General features: G+C 44.1%; 1 protein-coding gene across 2 annotated transcripts; it reads left to right on the forward strand.

Annotated features, from left to right (window-relative positions):
* The first annotated feature begins 261 nt into the window (after positions 1–261).
* Positions 262–19,713, forward strand: LOC101717354 (phytanoyl-CoA dioxygenase, peroxisomal). 2 transcript variants are annotated; one of them, XM_087206985.1, is made up of 9 exons: positions 262–444; positions 1,989–2,042; positions 3,255–3,365; positions 10,929–11,097; positions 12,342–12,423; positions 13,901–14,082; positions 15,626–15,775; positions 17,957–18,091; positions 19,303–19,713. In XM_087206985.1, the coding sequence occupies exons 1-9, from the start codon at positions 368–370 to the stop codon at positions 19,354–19,356; spliced, it is 1,014 nt and encodes a 337-aa protein (XP_087063111.1). In that variant the 5' UTR covers positions 262–367; the 3' UTR covers positions 19,357–19,713. The 2 variants fall into 2 exon arrangements, with proteins under 2 accessions (XP_087063111.1, XP_087063110.1); XM_087206984.1 differs by lacking the exon at positions 1,989–2,042 and having other exon boundaries at positions 289–454.
* Positions 19,714–22,246: the final 2,533 nt, after the last annotated feature.

Here is a 22,246-nt window from a genome sequence, read left to right on the forward strand (position 1 = left end):
GCTGATACCTTGGTAGGGAAATGGGAAAGTTCCAGCGGCTGCTCTTTGGATCAGGCCCTGCGTGGGGGAGTGAGGGCCCTGGGGTGGGAGGGTGGTAACAGCGCCTTATTCGATGTTTCATCCAGTCCTGGCTTGGCGGTGAGCCTCTGCAGCTTCCCTGGCGTGGTGGAAGCCAGGTTGGCTTCTCTGACCACAGTGGGCGAGGCGCAGTGAGGCTCGGCCCACTTGGGCTGATCACCGGCTCATGACAGGGCAGCAGGAGGAGGCAGAGGGCAGCGGCCAGTGAGCAGAAGAGGCCTGCCCCACAAGGTGGCAAGGCGCGCAGACCCCGGGAGGCCCAGCGCGCAGATTCCAGGAGGTCGCAGCCATGCATCGGACGCGCGCCAGTGCCCGCCTGCGGATCGTGCTGGGACACCTCGACCACCTGGCGGCCAGGGCGCTGGTATCCTTCGCGGTAGTTGCTCCCGAGCTTTGATTATTTCGAAGCAACGTGGATTTTGGAATAAGAAATCTTTTGGGCCGGGGATATAGCTCAGTGGTTCAGCCTCCTGCCTCGGAAGCGCAAGGTCCCGAGTTTGATCTCCAGTACCAAAAATAAATGAGAGAGAGAGAGAGAGAGAGAGAGAGAGAGAGAGAGAGAGAGAGAGAGATCATCTTTTTTTGTAATGTTTTTAAAATGCAGACGAGTAGTAAGGAAAAAGTAAGGACATGTACCTCATTATTTCTATGCGTATTTATTACATAATTAGAACTGTTCTTTATGAACAGTTTTTTCCATCCATCCATTGTTTTTCACCTTACTTTGCATGGTAAACATTTCCATGTGATTAAAATTTTTTCTAAGAGCAACAACACAAAGGAAACCAGGCCAGGAAAGCAGTGGAGAGGGGAGCGGAAAGTTGCAGGAGGGGGAAGCCGGCTGTCCATGTAGTGACGTGGCCCTGGGGTGGCCTTTGGCTCCGAGGACGCAGCCGGGCTGGTGCCGGGCCTTGCCGTACCCTGCTCTGCCTGTGGCGGCCTCAACGCATCATATAAACAGTCACCTGCGGAGAGGCCGCGTGGAGCTCAGAAACCAGTAGAGAAAGCAGAGGCGCGCTGTGGCACTAATCTGCACTGACAGGACAGAAAGGAGGTTTCCCAAAAGGCTTTCAGCCCTCTCCGATATTTAAAATGATACTTGACTGCGTGGCTCAGACTGTTCTTGGAGTGATTTCTTATTTCATAGACATTTAGGCCCTTAAGGATCAGCCAAACTACTTTGAGTATTTTGAGCTCAGGTCCCACTAAGTTAAAAACCCTTGTAAATAGCCCTTTTCTTTGCTCACTTCAAAAGTGGAACTTTTGGCTGTATTTCCTGTGTTGTTGTTGTTGTTACTGGGGATTGGACTCAGGACCTTTCTCTTTGAGGCAGACATGGTGCCACGGAGCTAAATCCCCGGCCCTAGGTGGTATTTCTTTAAATTTTCGTCTGCCTATCCAGCTTGTAGTACTGGGGATTGAACCCAGGGCCTTCACACTGAGCTACATCTTCCTGGGATGTAGTGGTTACATGATTGTAAATTGCATGAATTCCAAGCATGTAGGAATAGAAAAATTGTAAAACAAAAAATTATTATTCGAGACAGAGTCCCGCTACATTGCTAAATTGCCCGTGTTGGGCACGCACTGGTCCTCCTCCTGCCTCAGCCTCCCGGAATGCTGGGATTACACACGTGAGCCCCCCGGCGGCTGAGTTTAGAGGAAGGAAGCTGTGCTTGCTGAGCGAGGAGTCAGGGCCTTGGCGTGGGGTCGTGTCCTGGGCCACGCGGGCTGCTCACTGAGCCCTCCGGGTCCTGCTGTTCTCCGTGGTGGTGACACGAGAGAGAGACGCAGGCACAGGGGCTTCACGTGCCCGCCCGCGGGGCGCGGTGTCCAGGGGAAGGCGTGGCCAGGCAGGCGCTGGCTCCTGGAAACACTGCTCTTTGTTCGCCTTAATTCACACCCCGGGCAGCTCACCCCGCCTCAGGGACTGTCCCCCCGAGTCCCAGTTCTCAACACTTCCAGTGAGTACAGTGCATCTATTTCCGTTTCTACCTCTACCTGGAGGTAAAGGTTTCCCGGGGTGGTAACGCTCAGGGCCTGCCTGGTTACAACTCCTTAACCCTCTCTCCCGGGTTGGCTCTAATCTCTAATGAGCACGAGGGTGGGACATTTTGAAGACCCCGACTTTAATTTTTTATATGAATTCTAAAAATTGAGAAAGAAGGGGAAAATACCAGGAAATACATAATCTGACCCTTGAAAATCCAAGCACAGTATCACATTTCAGTTATGGTAATATTGATACAGTGGCTAGGATTTTGGTGAATATGTGTCTATATGTTATATGCATATTTATTATATGATATACACCATATATATATATATATATATAAAAGACACACAATGGTTTTGAAACAGGGACCTGCTCCGTTGCCCAGGTTGATTGTCCACTCCTGGGCTCACATGGTCCTCCTCCCTCAGCCTCCCAAATTGCTGGGCTCACATGCCCAACACTCTACTGTCTTAACTCATCTTTAAAGGGGAAGGCCTTGAACTTCATAAATGTTTTCAGAGAGCCACTGTTCCAATCTTAAGGACCAGGTTGAGTGATTGGAGTTTGTGGCTATGCTCTGTACTTACTTGGATTTTGTTACTTAGATTTCTTCTGAGAATATACTGACTAGACAACTAAAAATGTAGAATATGTTGAATTTGTTTCCCATCTGAAAAACTGTCTATATTCACTATTGCACTTGATCTTAGCCAAAAGGCCGAGAAGTGATTTATATTATTTAAAAAAATAAAAATCAGTAATAGAAGGAAATTTTAAAAATCATCCATAATTCTATTACTGAAAAGCAATTACTATTTAGAAAATTTGGCGGGGATATTTTTCTTTGCAGTCTCTGTTTTTACATAGAGTGTCTTGTTTTACATCATTGTAATCATATTTTCTTACAGAAAACATTGTCCATAGTAGTATGTGATCTTAATTTTAATACCTGAGTCATATTTCATTGAATGGGTGTGTCAATAATTTTCCTTTCATTTATGCACATTTTTGGTGATCACAGTCAATGTTATAAAGCTTTAAAATTTTTTTCAGATTATTTTCTTAAGGTCGTAGATATATTAGATTAAAAAGTAAAACTATTTCTTGGATTCTTGCTAGGTGCTGTTAGGTTGTCATTTAAAATTTGGTCTTTCTTGGTGGGATTTTTTTTGTCCTTTAGATATACTTTGGATAATGATGTCCTGGCCCTGGAACAGAGAAAATTTTATGAAGATAATGGGTTCCTTGTCATTAAAAATCTGGTATCTGATGCTGATATTCAACGCTTTCGGTACAGTTATATTATTTGTTATTTTACAAAAATATGTATTATATGTATAAAATGGGAGTCTAAATTAGATTAGCATCTTCATGTTCTGATTTTTTTTTTTTTTTTTGGTGTTTTGACACAGCATCTCACCATGTAGCCCAGGCTGGCCTCAAACTCAAAGTGATCCTCCTGCCTCAGCCTCCCTAGGGCCGGGATTACAGGCACGCACCCATGCCTGGAGTTCCGATATTGTTTTAATGATGTGGTTTGTTAGGCAATGTTTAGGAGCAGAGCTAAAGTGCTAGGCTGGAGTTGCGGGCTGACCGGGACCTGCTTCCTCCGGCTTGCTCCACCAGCTTGCGACCAAGGCAGGGTGAGGAGGATTCCCCCACCCCAGGCACGCCCACCAGCCAACAGCTTGGCCACCCAGGCACCTCCAATAACAGGTCCCCTGCCCCCCTGCCTCGAGCCTTTTGCCTGTGCAGCTACTTGGTGCCACACTGCAGAGCCACAGGGGGACATAAAAGCCAGTGTCCTGAGGGGCAGAAGTGAACAACAGAGAGAAGGCTTCTCTCAGGCTCCCTGATGAAAACAAGCCCACTGGAAAAGTGAAGGGAATCTCTGCAAGGAAGGCTCACCAGAGCACCGTGATTGGTAAGTTGGAGGGATCATCAGCTGCCATCGGAACCTGGAGTTCTGAAACCTGCAGTAGAACCTTGCAGAGTCCAACCCTGCAGGAGGACAGGGAGCTCAACTTGGGACTTGCAGCCAGAAATCTGCCTGAATCTCACGGGTCTGGGACTAGCTTACTGAGGCTCACTGACTTATAACTGCACGCTGCTGCCCACGTTGTCTAATGTGACAGCAGAGACATACCCTGAAGGAGGCCCTTCATTTTTAAAGGTAATAGAGTAATAACTACCACAAATTGTCATTCTCTAAGATGTACTTGATGCTGTTGTGTTGCTGATTGTATCACTTGGGCTAAGGTGTTGTGATTGATCTAATCAGTTGTCCTTCCTGGTATAATGAAAATGAGACAGCCTCAGAGTCATTAGAGACTCAGAACCTAAAGACCAGCTATATCTGGAAGACACCTCTGAGAAGCAATCATTCCATAAGGGTTCTGAATACATCAACAAAGATACTTACAATAAGCAACTTCAAAATATCAACCCAGGAACTAAACCAAGGACAGTACCAAAAACAAAAATGAGAAGACATTTAAGCAAGTCACAAACTCAGACTTCCACCCCACAAAAGGCAAATTCTGGGGAAAATGAATTGGAAAAGTCTGATAATCAAACACCTGGACACCCTGAACTGGTAGCACAGGAAGTAACAAAACAGATGAATGAGGCTCTAGAAAAATTCAAAGCAGAAATAATCTCCCAAATAACTACAGAGATGGTGAGCAGAGTGAGAGACATGATTAGAGGCTCTAGAACAGAAACTGATAAAAAAAAAAAATAGATGAGCTCAGAAACATGCTGGAAGCCATGAATGCCCAGCGTAAGAAAGAAAGAGAAACCATGGTTGCCCAACATAAGAAAGAAATGGAATCCATGAAACAGATTCAAACAGATATTCAGGAGATTAAAAACTCCATTGAAAGCATGCAGAGCAGATTAAGAGAATCTGAAGATAGAATATCAGATATAGAAGACAGGATTGCAGTAAAGGACCATGAAAACAGAGATTTCTTAAAAATAGTAAGGGACTATGAGAAATCAATTCAGCAGCTGCTAGATGATGTAAAGAAGAATAACATAAGACTGATAGGAGTCCACGAAAAACAGGAGAAAGCACAATTGACATAAAAAAAACTATTCACAGAATAGTGCCAGACTTCCCAGACAGAGGTAGAGAATTGGACATACAGATAAATGAGGCATATAGAACTCCAACTAGCCATGATCAAAAAAAAATCTACACCTAGACATATAATAGTCAAGATCCCAGAAACCCAACAGAAGAACAAAATCGTATAGGCAGCTAGAGAAAAGAAACAAATCACCTACAAAGGAAAGCCCATGAGGGCCGGGGATTTAGCTCAGTGGTTCCACTGCCTGCCTCGCAAGCTTAAGGACCCCAATTCAATCCCTGGTACAAAAAATGTATATATATATATATTGTTAGGGCCAGGGATTTAGCTCAGTGGTTTCGCTGCCTGCTGCGCACATCCAAGGACCCGAGTTCAATCCCCAGTACCAAAAAAAAGAAAAAAAAGAAAAGAAAAAGGAAAGCCCATCAGAATCACAGCAGGGTTTCTCAACACAAACCCTCAAATTAAGGAGAGCCTGGAGTGAAGTATTTCCAACGTAGACTGTTGTATCCTGCAAAATTATCTTTCAAAATCGATAGGGAATTTAGATACTTCCATGACAAAGAACACCTGAGAAATGTCATGAACACCAAACCAGCACGCCAAACAGTTCTAAGCAATATCCTAGAAAAAGGCAACGAAGGTCACAACTCCATGAGGCTCAACAGAGGGAATCCACCAGGCAAGGTAAGACACTAAAGGGAAAGGGGGAAAAAGAAATAAGAGCCAACAACAGTAAAATATCATGACAAGGATGAGTCAATATCTATGAATTATAACTAACAATGTTAATGGCCTCAATTCACCAATCAAAAGAAGTAGACTGACACAATGGATTAAGAAGCAAAATCCAGCAATATGCTGTACACAAGAAACACACCCAACTCAAAAAGAAATTCATAGACTGAGAGTAAAAGGATGGAAAACCACTCTCCATGAGACAGGAACCCAGAAAAAAGCAGGGATAGCAATCTTATTTGCAGACACAGTAGATTTCAAACCAAAACTAATTAAGAGACAAAGATGGTCACTATATCCTTGTGAAGGGAACAATCCAAGAGGAAGAGATGACAATCCTAAATATATATGCACCAGATATGAATGCCCTCAACTATGCAAAACAAATATTAACGGACACGAAAAACCAAATAAGCTCTAATACAATTGTAGTGGGGGATCTCAATAACCCACTATCACAAATAGACAGATCATCTAGGCAAAAAATTAATTATGGAATTCAAGAACTGAACCAAGCTATTGAACAAATGGACCTAGTAGATGTTTACAGAGTATTCCACCCCACAAAATCAGAATACACATTGTTTTCAGCTGCACACGGGTCATTCTCCAAAACAGACCACATGCTAGCTCATAGGACATGTCTAAGTCAATGTAAAAGAATTGAAATTGCCCCCTGTATATTATCAGACCATAGTGCAATAAAACTGGAGATCAATAACATGAGAATCTGTAAAACTCCCACAAACACCTGGAAATTGAATAACACCCTCCTGAACAAACAATGGGCGACAGAGGAAATTAAAGAAGAAATTAGACAGTTTCTACAAGTAAATGATAATGCCAGTACAACATACAGGAATCTATGGGACACAATGAAAGCAGTTCTATGCAGGAAATTCATAGCAGTGAATGCCCATATTAGGAAAACAGAGACAACTCAGATAACCTAATGCAGAACCTCAAACTCCTAGAAAAAGAAGAGAATAACAAACCCAAAGCTCGCACAAGAGAGGAAATTATAAAGATCAGAGCAGATATCAATGCAATAGAGTCAAAGAGAATGATAAAAAAAATTAATGAATCAAAGAGTTGGTTTTTTGAAAGAATAAATAAAATTGATAAACCTTTAGCCAACCTTATCAAAAAAGGAAAGAAAAGGCACAAATCCATGCAATTAAGAATGAAAAAGGGCAAGTCACAACCGACCCAGCAAAAATCCAGAGGATCATCAATACCTACTTTGAGAACCTGTACTCTAATAAAATGGAAAACACAGAAGAAATGGACAGACTCCTAGATACATATGAATTTGCCAAAGTTAAATGAAGAAGATATAGAAATTCTAAACAACCCAATTACAATGAGTGAAATTGAAAAAGTAATAAAATATTTACCAACAAAGAAAAGCCCACATCCTGATGGCTTCACTGCTGAATTCTACAAGACATTTAAAGAAGAACTAATGCCATTACTCTTTAAACTCATCAAGGAAATTGAAAGGGAAGCAAGGCTTCCAAATTCATTCCTTTAAGCAAGTGTTCCTTTGATTCCAAAACCAGAGAAAGGCCCAACCCCAAAAGAGAACTACAGGCCAATCTCCCTATTGAACATAGATGCAATAATCCTAAACAAGATACTGGCAAACAGAATACAGAGAGTCATCAAGAAGATCATACACCCTGACCAAGTCAGATTTATCCCAGGGATGCAAGGATGGTTCATTATTCATAAATCAATAAATGTAATACACTATATTAACAGAGTCAAGGACAAAAATCATATGATCATCTCAATAGATGCAGAAAAGGCATTTGACAAAATCCAACATCCATTCATGATTAAAAACCCTACAGAAAATTGGAATAGAAGGTCTTTATCTCAACCTGATTAAGGCTATCTATGAAAAGCCAACAGCCAACATCATACTAAATGGTCAAAAACTGAAAACTTTCACGCTAAAATCAGGAACAAGACAAGGATGTCCACTATCACCACTCCTGTTCAATATAGTTGTGGAAACATTAGCCACAGCAATTAGACAAGAGAAAGAAATAAAAGGAATAAAGATAGGAAAGGAAGAAGTTAAACTGTCATTATTTGCTGATGATATGATACTTTACATAGAAGACCCAAAACACTCTACCAAAAGACTTCTAGACTTAATTGACAGATTCAGTAGAGTAGCTGGATATAAGGTCAACACTCAAAAAACAATGGCCTTTTATACACAAATAGCAGACTCACTGAGAAAGAAATTAGGGAAACAATTCCTTTTACAATAGCATCCCAGAAAATGAAATACCTAGGAATCAATCTAACAAAGGAAGCAAAAGACCTCTACACTGAACACTACAGCACCCTGAAAAAGGAGATCAAGGAGGATATAAGAAAATGGAAAGATATTCCTTGTTCCTGGGTAGGAAGAACCAATATAGTGAAAATGGCCATACTTCCAAAACTACTATATAGATTTAATGCAATGCCGATTGAAATTCCTACAATATACTTCACAGAACTAAAGAAAACAATTCAAAAATTCATTTGGAACCAGAAGAGACCTAGAATAGCAAAAGCAATTCTGGGCAATAGAGACATGGCTGGGAGTATCACAATACCCAAATTGAAACTATACTACAAAGCTACTGTGATAAAAACAGCATGGTACTGGCAAAGAAACAGACCTCAGGATCAGTGGAATAGATTAGAAGACACAGAAACAACTTGAGACATACTCAGCCACCTCATCTTTGACAAAGGAGCCAACCACCCTCATTGGAGGAAAGATAGCCTATTTAATAAATGTGGAAAAGCTGGATTTCAACCTGCCAGAGATTAAAACTAGACCCATATCTATCACCATGCACTAAACTAAGATCAAAGTGGATTAAAGATCTAAATATTAAGACAGAAACACTAAACTTGCTGGAAGATAACTTAGGTAGAACTCTTGAAGATATTGGCATAGGAAAAGACTTTATGAACAAAACCTCAATAGCACAGAAACTAGCAAAAAGAATCAACAGCTGGGATCTCATCTTATTAAAAAGCTTCTGCACTGCAAGAGAAACTACCAACAGAGCTAAGAGACAACCTACAATGTGGGAAAAAATTGTTAGCAGCTATAACTCAGACAAAGGGCTACTGTATAGAACATATAAAGAACTGAAAAATATCAGACCCCCCAAATTCAAAGACCCAATTCAAAAATGGGCATCCAAAATTAACAGACATTTCTCAGACAAAGAAGTAAAAGCAGCAAATAAACATATGAAAAAATGTTCGACATCACTGGCCATTGGAGAAACACAGATGAAAACAATGCTGAGATTCCACCTCACCCCAGAAAGAATGGCTGCTATCAAATCAACCAATAACAAATGCTGGTGGGGGTGTGGAGAGAAAGGAACCCTTCTCCATTGTTGGTGGGAGTCTAGACTGGTGCAACCACTGTGGAAATCAATATGGAGATACCTCAGAGAACTAGGACTACAGGTCCCATTTGACCCAACTATTCCCCTACTGGGAATCTTCCCCAAAGAATTGAAAGAATCATTCCACAGCAATATATGTGCACCCATGTTCATAGTGGCACAATTTGTAATAGCTAAAGCTTGTAAGCATCCTAAGTGCCCATCAACTGGAGACTGGATAAAGAAGATGTGGTTTTCTTTATAAAATGGAGTACTACTCAGCCATAAAGAATGAGAATCTAGAGACATTTATAGCTAAATGGATGTATATTGAGGCCATACTCTTAAGTGAAATAAACAGGACAGACATGTGTAAATACCGAACAATTTCTGTAGTGTGAGAAATTGAAAGTGTAAATAAGGATTAAAAGGATTAATAACTAATAATTGATACTTTGAAATAGGAAAAGGTTCAAAGGGCTAGGGGTGGTGGGAGGAGATAGGGAAAGGAAAGAAGGGAAAGGAAACATTATGAGAAAAGAAAAAAAAATGGAAACGAAATCTATGTAAATAGGGAAGGGTGGAGGGGTGAAGGGCACAGAGGGAATGGGGAAAAAATAAGAACCAAGATCCATCAGGTACAGGTACAAGCACTCAGTGATAAATGTGAACGTATTTTATACCTAAAAGGTACCAGTAAAAGAATTTAAGAAAAAAAAAAAAAAAAAGTGCTAGGCTGTAGCTTTGGTCTCAGCTCACTGCCCAACCTGATGTGCCCCGGGATTCCCGTCTTAGCTTCCCACGCTCTGTGGCCCCATCTGTGAAACAGCACAGCAATAGGAGTCCTGTCCGAGCAGTGCTATGGGTACAGAATAAGGTAAAACATGGGAACAGCACATGACAGGTGCTGCGGAAGGGTTTGCTGTTACAAGCGGAGCATCCCTAATCCTGAAATCCAAAATCTGAAAGGCTCCAAAATCCAAAACTTTCTGACCACTGGTATAACACAGGGGTCAATTCCACCCCTGACCTCATGCAGCAGGTTGGTATACAATTACCTTCAGGCTGGGCCAGGAATTTAGCTCAGTGGTTCTGCTGCCTGCCTCACAAGCACAAGGTATTGAGTTCAATCCCCAGTACCAAAAAAAAGAAAAAAAATTACAAGGGGTCCCCAACCCTAGGTCGCTGAGCAGACCTTTGAGTCCTGTTAGGACCCGGCCACCCAGCAGGAGGCGCGTGAGGCCAGCCAGGGAGCTTCATCTGCCTTGCAGGCCCCGCCTGGCGGGCCTCACCCCATCACAGGAGTTCCAACCCTGCTGGGAGTGCTCTGCGAGGAATCTGTGGGATTCCCATTGCCAGCTCCTTTGCATCGTCCCAGTCCCCCCCCCCCACACACCCACCCTCGTGGGATAAATTGCCTTCCACGAAACCGGTCCCTGTGGCCAAAAGGTTGGCCATCACCGAGAGAGGGATATTTTGATTCTGGCGGTGGATCCCAGCTGGGAGGGAGGACTGCTGACTTGGCCCCCTCCTCCTCCCCATCAGAACCACTGCTGCAGGCCTGAGGGCGGAGCCAGCGAGAATGACCTTGTCAACTCAATTTTCTAGGCATGAGTTTGAAAGAATCTGCAGAGAGGAGGTGAAACCACCAGGAATGTCGCTAATGAGAGATGTGAACATGGCGAAGTCAGAATATACTGTGAGTGAGAAAGTGATTTCCAAGATCCAGAATTTACAGGAAGACGAGGAGCTCTTTAGATACTGCACTCTCCCCCAGGTAAGAGCTCTGCCTGCATTTGTCTCTGCTTGACAGTCAGTGGCGTGTCTGCCCCGCAAACCTGCTTTGTAGTTGATCTCCGCCCTTTCCACGTATGGCGCGTGCGCAGTGGTTCTCAGCTGGAGGTGACTGTCCCGGGTCTGGAGACCTTTGTGTTGTCCCCAGTGTGAGACAGGGTGTGGTGCTGGCTTCTAATGGGGAGGGGCCAAAGATGCCGCCGGTGGGCCCCAAACGCACAGGAGAGCGCCTCCCCCAGACTAAGAATTGTCCCACCCGGTAGAACCAGGACTGGGAAAGCCAGAGTGCGCCAGTTGCCTCTTGTTGAGAAAGAGGAATTCTGGGTAAAGAGAGAGCCCTGTGACCTCACTACGGGAGAACCCATGGTGTGAAGTGGTGGGCTATTACTTGTGAATTCATTCTTTTTTCTTTTTTTTATGGCTCTGGACGATAGAAGTATGAGTTTGTTTTTAAATTTAAATTGAATTTTTAAAAAACAATTATTCTTTACAAGTAATGCATATTTACGCAAACGTGGAGGCAGTCCAGAAGGGCCTGACGTGAGCAGGTCCCCTGCCCCAGCCCCACCCCCGTGAAGCCTTTTGTGCGTTCATGTGTGAATGTGTCTGTGAAAGGCCGTCTGTAACCCTTCCGTGAGTGTCACATCGCACCACATTAGCCGTTGCGTTATTTTTTTCACTCACAGGGGATCTCAGCGCAATGGGTGGTCTGGATTAAAGCACACTTCTGAGTGCCTATGAGTGGGTCGCGGGGGCGTGACTGGGAACTAAATCTGTCTCTGGCTCCTTCCTCTGCGCTCTGCTTCCTGGCTGCTGTGAGGGGAGCAGCTGTCGGCTGCTGTGCCCTTCCACCATGATGTTTCCGCCCTGGACCAGCTCACCATGAACTGAAACCCGGAAACCATGAGCCAAAGTAAACCCTTCCTCCTTTAAGTTGGGTGTCTCTGATATTTTGTTCCAGCAACAAACTGACTAATCCATTAGTTTTATGGAGATACTTTATACCTCTTCTTTTTATTATTACTTTCTCTTTTCTGAGACAGGGTCTTGCTGTTCAGGCTGGCCTAGACCTAGTATCCTCCTGCCTCTGCTTGCTGAGTGCTTGGATTACAGGCATGTGCTACCATGGCTGGCCGCCGTCCTGGTTCCTTTGTGGGTAGCTATACTTCATGCCACTTGGCTCTCCTGATTTCCCATGAAGTTAATTTTCTCTTCCTTTTCTTTTAGATTCTGAAATATGTGGAGTGCTTTACTGGACCTAATATTATGGCCATGAACACAATGCTGATAAACAAACCTCCAGATACTGGTAAAGGACATTTATTTATTTATTTATTTATTTATTTATTTATTTATTTGTATGGGGATCGAACTCAGGACCTTGTGCTTGTGAGGCAGGCAGCGGCACCACTGAACCAGATCCCCGGCCCAAGAACTTTTTATTTTTTAGGAAGAAGTAAGAGAAAAACGTTGTTTAGTTAAAATGTGTAAAGTTGATGTCGTAAGCTTGGTCACGTATATAACTGTCAAACTTTAAATGAGTGAATGTATATACTTTTATTTAAATCTGAAAATCGTCTTAACAGCATGGAAGTGTAATAGTGATTTCACATGTTGACTGTAGGTTTATTGCAAAATTTTCAGGTGACTGACCAAAAATGCAGTTTAACAGACATAATTTTTCATATATCATTCACATCTATTCAGTACATCTATCTGTGCCTTAATTGAGCATTCCTAGCCATAATAGCATGGATTCTGAATTCCTGATCCAACACAAAGCTACTGCTATAAATCACACACTCAAGAAAGTGTCTTGTGCTTATGAAAATGTAGATTCTAAAACCTCACTTGCAGAGAGACTGATTCAAAAATAAGTAGAATTCAGGTGACTGCATTTTAATAATTTTCCCTGGAGATTCCACAGAGGTGACTCTTGAACCCCACAAAACTCTTTCTGAACCAGCGGCAGAAATCAGCCGAGAGAGTCCTTTCTCCTTTCCACTTCATCTTCCTTCAGGTAGCCGGGACAGACTCATGCGATAGGACTGAAGGTCAGAGTCACCAGGCGTCTTCCTGTGTGTCTTGCCTGGAGAGATCTGGTGATTGGTGACCAGGTTCCAAGAGCAAAGCTGAGGGAACAGCCATGTGGTCGTTGCCTTGGGCTGGACACAGATTGGACCCAGGAAGTCCATCGTTCTGTGGGGAAAGTCTCTCAGAGAACTGTTTTCCGCATCAGCCACTTAGAAAGGAACCTCAAATGTGGTTCTGGACCATTCTCTTCCATTTAATTAATCCAATTTTTAAAAATGCTATGCTACCTCTTTGCTGAATCCAGCGTGACAAGGAAATGAAGTACACTAGAGATGCTGATGTCTGTATGAGGTGTTAGCAGTGTCAGAGCCCAGCTCCCAGTAACCCAGAAGGAAGAATAGGAGGAGTGGGGGCCTCTCTGTTGATTTGCTATTTCAGTTTAGTGCTGAAATATACCAAGACTGCTGTCCTATAGCTTTGCTCCATTTGTTTGGTTTTGCTGAAATAGATCGCAGTGTTCTAGTTTTTCGTGAAAAGCATAAGACTTCTGAGACTTGAGCTTATTTATTTACTTATTTATTTAGAAACAGGGTCTCACTATGGAGTTCAGGCTGGCCTGAAACTTACTATGTAGCCCAGGCTGGCCTGAAACTGGTGGGGATCCTCCTGCCTCAGCCTCTCAAGTGCTGGGATTACAGGCGTGTGCCACCATGCCCGGCTGGAGCATCTTTTAACAACTGGTTCTGTTTCAGGCAAGAAGACCTCGCGTCACCCCTTGCACCAGGATCTGCACTATTTCCCCATCCGGCCCAGCAATTGCATCGTTGCTGCTTGGACCGCAATGGAGCACATTGACCGGAACAACGGTGGTCTGGTGGTACTTCCGGGTACTCACAAGAGCTCCCTGAAGCCACACGATTATCCCCAGTGGGAGGTAGATCTGCCTGGCCACTGCATCTTGATCAGAATCTGTCACTGTCTTATCCATAAAGAGATGACATGTTTCCTTTCTTAGCAAAGCATTGTCCTGAGGTTTACAATTCGGATCAGGGAAAGCTCGAGGTAAAATATTCATCCATGTGTGTTTTCCACACAGAAAGGCAGCTAATGTGGGGGAACTTGGGTAGGAGCAGCATAGGACCTAATTGCAGGGGTCAGACACAAACACTTCATCCCAAGCCTTTCTGGCAGATGGTTCTCAGGGCCAAGAAAGTGAAACCCAGCAGAGGCTACTGCTTTAGCTGCACCTTGAGGGACAGGGCTTTCCTATGGCAGGGAGGTCAAGGACAAGCACAGCATGGCTGAGGCAGGGGAAGGACCCAGGGGCCCCCAGTCCAGATGGATGGATGCATTTTAGGGAGCAGCAGAGGAGAGTCTAAAAAGACACGTTAGGACTATTTAACACTAATGAGTCTCCGGTTTATTTGGGGAGAACGGGAGCCTCCCCTTACGCCTGCAGTGGTACTGGAGATCAAACCTAGGAACTCCGCATTCAGCTACATCACCGGGCTTTTTAGAACTCATTTTTATTGGTACCTGTTTGCAGCACATAGTGATTGCCTTCATTGCAGGGAGTTGGTACATGTACGAAACACATCTTAATTCTTTTTACTTCCCTTTCTTCTCCCTTCCTTCCCCCTGCCCTCCATAATAATTGCTATTCTTGTTACTGTTATTATGAATTTTAAGACTTGATCTAAGTCATTCACTAAGTTGCCCTTGCTGGGCTCAAACTTGAAATCCTCCTGCCAAAGCCTCCCACAGTACCAGGATTACAGGCATGTGCTGCGAAGCCCGGTTGAGGACCTTCTTTATTTTAGAAACCTGGAAGAGCTGTTATTTTTGTTTTCAAGTTCATTGGTGTATACTGCATAGAATAACTGTATATTTTGAGTGTATAGATTGATCACTTTTGACACATGCATAGTCACACACTTCACAATCAAGAGAATACCTCCCTCCTGCCCCAGGCTACCTCTGAGTTGCGTTCTGTTACTTTAGATTAGTTGAAGGGTTGTATAAATATGATCTTGTGATCACTTTTGAGGGTGTGGCTTCTTTTGCATAGCATAGTTCAGCAATCTTAATAGCGCCTTCCTTTCCATTGCTGAGTAGGATTCAGTCGCTAGGCTCTACCATGGTTTGTTCATCCATTCAGCTGTTGATGCTGGGAGATATTAAATGCTTCAGCCCCAGGAATGATGAGATTGAATCAGTTCTTCAAGAGAAAAAAATTCTCACGGTTTGGTGCAGGATTTGGTGATGATCTAAAATCCAGGGCACAGAATTGGAGAGGAGTTTCTTAGCATTTTAGGGTTGAGGCTGAAAGCTCCTGAAATCCCTGTTGATTTTTGATGTACATAAAGGGCTGGTGTCTACCATGGATCTTTCTCTCAGCAGCTTTGCCTGCTGAGTCGTGGTCACAGCTTTCATTGCGATGTTCTCAGGCATAGATTTGGCTTCTCTTGTGTGCCTAGGGCGGAGTTAACATCATGTTCCACGGGATCCAGGACTATGAGTGGGACAGTCCCCGCGTGCACCTCATCATGGAGAAGGGAGACACTGTTTTCTTTCACCCTCTGCTCATCCATGGATCTGGGCGGAACAAAACGCAAGGATTCAGGAAAGTATGCATTCACGTGGCCAAGGTTTTCAAAGCTGAGTGGGTTAGAAACAAAAATCTTAAGACTCATTAATGTGAAAGATTTATTTCTTTTCTCCTTAGTGCTGCTAATTTGAATTTTATTGGCTTTAAATCGCTTGCATGTAACTTGAAAACACGCGTTGGATTTGTAGTGCTAAAAAAACCATAAGCGTGAGTTGTCAGTTTATTTTGGGTTTCACATTTGTACATCGTTAAGTTACCTAACCATAAAAGTATCGCTTCTGTGGGGAAGGGCCTCGAGGTGTTTCTTTTAGGCCCCCACCTCGCTCCCTCTGTCTCTCTCCAGCACTGGCAACGCAACCACCGCCCTTTTTAAATTTTGAGACAGGGACTTGCTCAGCTACCATGTCAAAGATTTATGACTTTTCACTAAACCAAATTTTAAATCAGTTGATTTCCTAGGAAATGCATTTGCCTTCCTTGTACTTTTTCCTCTCTCATCAGTAAGATTCCAGGTAAGCTTAGCACCCTGCTCCTGTGGACAGGGAGTCGTGATCGGTGGAGGAGCTGCTGTAGAACACTAGCTTACCTTGAAGCTTGTAGCCTGCACTTTCTGAGGCAAGAACAATCCCTGAAACACAGAAGCAACACAATTTGAGATTTATATGGCTTTTCATAAGCATAGCAGAGGAAAGTCTGCCGTGTCTTTACTACTGGAGAAAAATAGTATCGATCCAAAATGAAGGTTCTGAGTTGGCTGCTCAGAAGTCAGAATTAGCAGGCAGCCATGTTTTTCTCACCCTCAGCCTTAGGGTGTTTGAAATTGAATGATTCATTGCTTACCCTGCAAAACTGACAAGATTCCTCACACATTTCCTGACTTCTCGCTGTGCTCAAACTCAGCGGCCCTAACACCGGCGTGGGCGCTCAGTTCCCCATGGTAGGTAGCAGGGCTGTCCACACAGACTCAGGGCTTTCCGGTTTGCCCCCTGGTTCCCACAGATCCGGTGTCTCCCCTAGGCTCCTCTTCAGCTTATTCCTACCAGCTCAGCAGGGCGGGCATCAGGCTGAGTCAAACCTCGAGACTGCCTCAGGACAAAACGGAAGGGGCTGCCAAAAACAGTGGGCAATCGAGTGAAATACTATTGCAGCAAATCAGAATGAAGCGAAAAATCCACGCTGTGTACAATGCCAACATTTTCAATAAAATACTGGATGGGAGCCTGTGCTAGCATAGCCCTTGGAGCTATGCAGTTGGGGCGTGTCTACTTGCTCACAAATTTTGTTCTGAGTTTTAATATTCTGACTTTGTAGTTTTTCAGTATTTTTCTAATGCCCTTAGTGTTGTAGAAAAATACCACCATTATTCCACAGCAACGTGGATACAGGAATCCACACGCCCCACCCCCTACCCCATCAACACATTTGTCCTGTTGTCTCGGCCGTGACACGGCTCTGCCAGGCACTGGGGCTTGTGGACAAAACGGAGTTTGTGACTGTACTCCAGAAAGCTGGTATTTTGGGCAAAGCAGAAAGTCCTGATGGGTAAGATCACCTTGACAATTAACTCGTCTGCAAGGAGGTGAGTTTTCCCTACTGCTTTGCAGCTTAGAGGGGTTCATGCCCTTTTCTAAAATGGGGAGAACCCGATACCTTTGGCCATACCCTCAGAGGGAAAGGAGATAGACAGCCGTGTCACGTTACTGACCTTTAAATGTCTCTTTTGAGAGGAGATGATCATACTTTCCTTGTCAAGGTATTTTCAGGTTTCATATCTATTGAAGTAAGAGCCCATCCCATGTTCAACTGTGTGACTTTTATTACTAAGGAAATGATAAACAGTAAGGTGTCTTCTTTTATAGGCTTTTGGGATATCTACTCATTAGGGAAACTAAATGCTTAAAACACTAAAGATCGCTTGTTTAGGGGATTCCATTCTGTTCCTACATAGATGTTTTAAAAATAGATGGCACGGTTAGTTTTAAAAAAAATCTTTGTAATTTCTCTTTAACTTTTAGCTGGGGTTGGGGCCAGGGGGTGAGGCCAAGCTACAGAGACTGATTGAGGATTCCGTGGACCAGGCATCCTATGTAGGAATCTGATCCTGAGAGAAAAACCTGACTTTCCAGGAGGAGGACTCCTGGCCCAGTTGCTGGTGTGAATGGGATGCTTTCTCCAGTGTCGGTGTATTCACTTCTCACAGGCAATTTCCTGCCATTATGCCAGTGCCAGTTGCCATTACATCGACGTGAAGGGCACCAGTCAAGAAGGCATCGAGAAGGAAATGATACAAGTAGCAAACAAATTGGGCGTAACTGGAGATGATTGGAACATGAAGGTATGTGTGCATGAAACGGCCAAGTAAAGACATCAGGTGCTTCTTTACTTCGGGTGCTTAATGAAGGCCTCATTTCACTTAAAAGTCAGTCATGCTTGGGTTTAGGGTTCTTTCCAGAGCCCTGCCCAGGCCTACTCAGAAGGACAGGGGGGTCTCAGTGCGCTCTTGCTTCCCCAGGTGGGGACTTCCTAGGTCTCTGGTGGTCCTGGGTTAAGTGGGCTGTCCCGTTCCACATAGCACAGGCAGGAGCCAGAGTTAGACACGAGGAGATGAAGGACAAAGCGAAGGTAAAGGTTTGGAATATCCACCACAGGGCCCCTTTATTCATGTAGAGCAGAGTAGGTGTGCATGAGGAGTTCCAGTGAGACTTCCGGAGGGCAACGCCCAAGCACGGTTTCATTCTGATCACTCTGCAACTAGAGTTTAATGAGAGCCGTAATTTGTGTGGAAGTGGAGCAGAGATGTAAGACCACCGAGGGGTCCTGCCGTGTGTATTACACACGGGTTCTGTCGCCGTTGTGCTCAGTGGCTCCGTATTCATTCCGTTGATTTATGTTGGTTGCCTTATAAATTATAGTTTATTGGGCTTATATAAAAAACAGTACTAAATATAGTTCTTTCCAAACTATAAAAATATTTTTACATTTCTTTCCTCATTTTCTCCACCAAAACCCAATAGAACAGCAGTGTAGCCCCACGCTGTGAGGAAGAAGTTAAGACTCCCAGAGGCTGGGCTAAGCAACGGAGTTCTCAGAGTTAGGCCTAATTCTGAAATCACTCATTTGAACAAACAGCTAAAAAATAATCGAGAACATTGAAATTGTTTTATGATGCACAAAGAGGGTAGAACCCAACCAGTAACCCTTGGGGCCATATTCACCATTATGATCTAATCAGTGTGGAACCCTCTGAGTGGTTCTGGCGGGGCATAAAAGCAAGCAGGGAGACAGCAGCACACCCCACTGTGGCCAGCAGCACACCACCCTATTCTGTCACCTGGAATTAGCCCGGTGTAAGTCAACCTGGGCTGAAGGATGAGGGGCCGTCACGGAGTAAAGTTAGCATTACTGTGTGTTAATTGGAGTCTTAGAACGTGTTTCATTTACTAATAAACAAAACGATTAATTGTTTTCCTTTACCCATGTGTGGAAGCCTAGAAATTGTGTTTATCTAATGCTCCATAAATTCTTTCTGTTTGGAATCATTTCCAGGATATTTTGAAGTCTCGAGCCCGGCTTGTGAAGGGAGAAAGAATTAACCTTTGAAATACCCTTCATTATAATGCTTTTGAAGGAAGTCAAAATGAAGCAAGGAGGCCAAGGAAAATGTTTTCTTATTGGGGTGATGTAATCTTTCCTATCCCTTTTTAACAAAATCAAGAAATACCTATCGGGGATTTCATTGCATAGAGTTCATTTTGCAGTACAGCGCTGTTGCTTTAATGGAAGTAGAAACAGTGAAATTGAAATATTATTGTTTGAAGATCAATTTTGTGGGCTGAGTATTTAGCTCAGTGTTGCCGCTGCCTGACTCCAAGCGCAAGGTCCTGAGTTTGATTCCCGGTACCAAAAAAAATGATTTTGTGGTTACAGACAATAAAAGTGATCGGTGTATAATTTAAATGTGGTCATCAGTTTCTTTCCCTGAATGAGCTCTTTACCCAAACAGAATTGGGTTCTTTGAAACTCAGAGCACTGAGTTGTGCTCCTCTCTCCCAGTAACCCTTCCACCCCTCAAATTCATGCCCAGAGGAAGGCAAAATAGTATATTCACACTTCCAAGCCCAGGTCATGGACACAGGCTTCCTAACGAGACTTCTTCAACCCAAACCCCTTCCTTATAAAACACCAGTCTTTTCCTCAGTTCCTAAACAGTGAAGACCAGGACAACTTTATTTGTACTTTTTATTGGGCACAGCAGCAGAATATCTTCAGCATTTATAAATGAAACCTAACCTCTTCCCAGGCTCAGGAACACGTTTAGATATTTTGCCTGGATTTGGAGTGTGCGTGGACTGGGGGTTTGTTTTGATGCAGTGCTGTGTTTCTATACCACCATAGAGACATGGTCTTTATTTTTAAAAATTCGAGCTGGGGCTTCAGTAGGAAGGAAATACTGAGCTCTTTTCCTATCATTCTGCTAAGCACCGGTTTTGCTGGGTCTTTGTAAAGACCCCCAATTTAACCTCCGCTTTTGCTGGAAACTGGAGAAGGCAAGAGTTGGGATGATAGGGAAGGCCTTGGGAAATTGGTTATGAAAGACTGGAACTGAAATGTGCATAAACCGTGCCAGCAAGAGAGGGTGGAAGGGGCACAGTCGTATCCCAGAACCCTTTTAATCAGTTTCAAACTCAGTTGGAAAAATGAAGCTTCAATGGGATAAACAGCATCATTGTCACTTCCTATTGCTTTTGTGACTGAAGGCTACCTAGTCAATTGGGAAACATGCATTTCTCAACCTATCTGAGTCTCCTTTGTCTAGTAATTCATGTGACACATTTCCAACACTCACACTGTGTAGGAAGACAGAGGGGGTGGGACCCGACCTAGGATGAGCCAGCAGGCAGGAGATCAGAGGGTGACAGACTGGCCGAGCAAGTGGGGCTGACTTGCCAATCACAGAGATTCAGGGCAGATTTCCAGACCACAGTTCCAAGCTTGCGCGTGGGACCAAGCAGAAGGTGTTCTCTTCAGTTCTTCAGGGGAGAAATCAAGCAGGTTTGTGATTGGCTGGCCAAGACTTGACATCAGCTTGAAGCACGAGGAATACAGAACCCTCCACCATTAACCTGGTGGCCACAGTGAACTCTCTCGGTGGTCCCGTCACTCTGCAGAACCTACTCATTTTCCTACCTTTAATACATATAAACCCTCAATTACCTTTTTAGGGTGACTTGTCCAATTCTTTGTTCAGGATACCAAGAACTGGAGTCTACAGAATCCCACAACCCGGTAACATATTTCTCCGCAAGCCCAGCCAGGAAGTGAGCAATTTTGTTTGTGGGTGAGAAAAATTAGTGGAAGCTGGGGACTCAGGATGTTTTCTCATTTCTCTGGAACAGTTCTCTAGTGTGTCCCCCCATGGGGTAGGACACATCCGAGTCAACAATGAGGTCACCGTCTGCCCCCAAGATGTGCCACTCTGTGCCCTCCACCCCACCCTGCTGGGGCAGGCTCACCCTGGGCCAGGCTTGCGCCAAGGCCTGCAGTGTGTGGGAGGCTGTTCTCTAGGGACACTTGCCCCAGTGGCAATTCATGGCGAGACAGGAGATGAGGGTGTGGCAAAGCTGGCTGGGGAGAGCTGTGACCTGTTAATTATGCAGTTCCAGGATTCATGTGAAGAACAGTTCCCAGAGCCCTGCATGTGGCCTGCTCATGAGGTTTTTGATAGGATGGCCTAACCTGACAGCCTGAGGAGCGGGTGCCTCAAAAGGAAGAGTCTACATTGAGTTGTTACCACTGTGTTCACTCTTGCATGGTGGTCCACCCTCACACTGCAGAGTGTACTTCTTTTCCTACCTTTACTTGGCCCACTCTACAGAGCCTGTTTCTTCTCCTACCTTTAATAGAACTTTGCTACCATTGGTGTACGTCTTCACTAATTCTTTGCTCAGGAGGAAAGAACCTAGAAACCACCTGCAGAAGGAGACTCCACCGCACTAAAACCCAGTAGCAACGGGAGGCCCCAGCATCCATGGTTCCGGCTTGGAGGCTGCCAGAGACCCTCTTATTGACCCAGTCTCTGCGCAGACCATTCAGGTTTCAGTGTGTGTGACCCAGAGTTTAGTCTGCCTTTTTGACCGCACATTTTTGTCCTTCTGATACTTTGTTCAGTGAGAAATAACTTTGGTAATTCTCTTGCTTGAGTAGCCACCTACCCCAGACTGCCTGTTTTGGGGCTCAGGAGTCTCAGCTGTGCTTTTCCCCAAATGGCTGTTTATCTCTGGGTGTTTTTAGTAAGTCACTTTCTCAGGTCCCTGTTTATTAAGACCATAGGTAGCCATCCTTGTCTACCTTTCTGCCATGTTTGGCAGTCATTTTGGTTTGTCATGTGGATAAGTCATGTGATTTGGCCATGCTTGTCTGTCGTATTTTTTCAACTGACCTCTTGGACATCAGGAAATCTCACCCCTATAGATAAGAGCTAAAGCCTTCA

The sequence above is a fragment of the Heterocephalus glaber genome, unplaced genomic scaffold (assembly GCF_053883595.1).
Source record: "Heterocephalus glaber isolate CG9 unplaced genomic scaffold, H.glaber_assembly_v1.0 deba00000738, whole genome shotgun sequence".
Lineage (NCBI taxonomy): Eukaryota > Metazoa > Chordata > Mammalia > Rodentia > Bathyergidae > Heterocephalus > Heterocephalus glaber.

Coding starts and splice junctions, on each gene's coding strand:
- LOC101717354 (XM_087206985.1), top strand. CDS start 368: ATGCATCGGACGCGCGCCAGTGCCCGCCTGCGGATCGTGCTGGGACAC. Junction 445..1,988: donor CTGGCGGCCAGGGCGCTGGT/ATCCTTCGCGGT, acceptor CACACCCCGGGC/AGCTCACCCCGCCTCAGGGA. Junction 18,092..19,302: donor GAGATGATTGGAACATGAAG/GTATGTGTGCAT, acceptor AATCATTTCCAG/GATATTTTGAAGTCTCGAGC.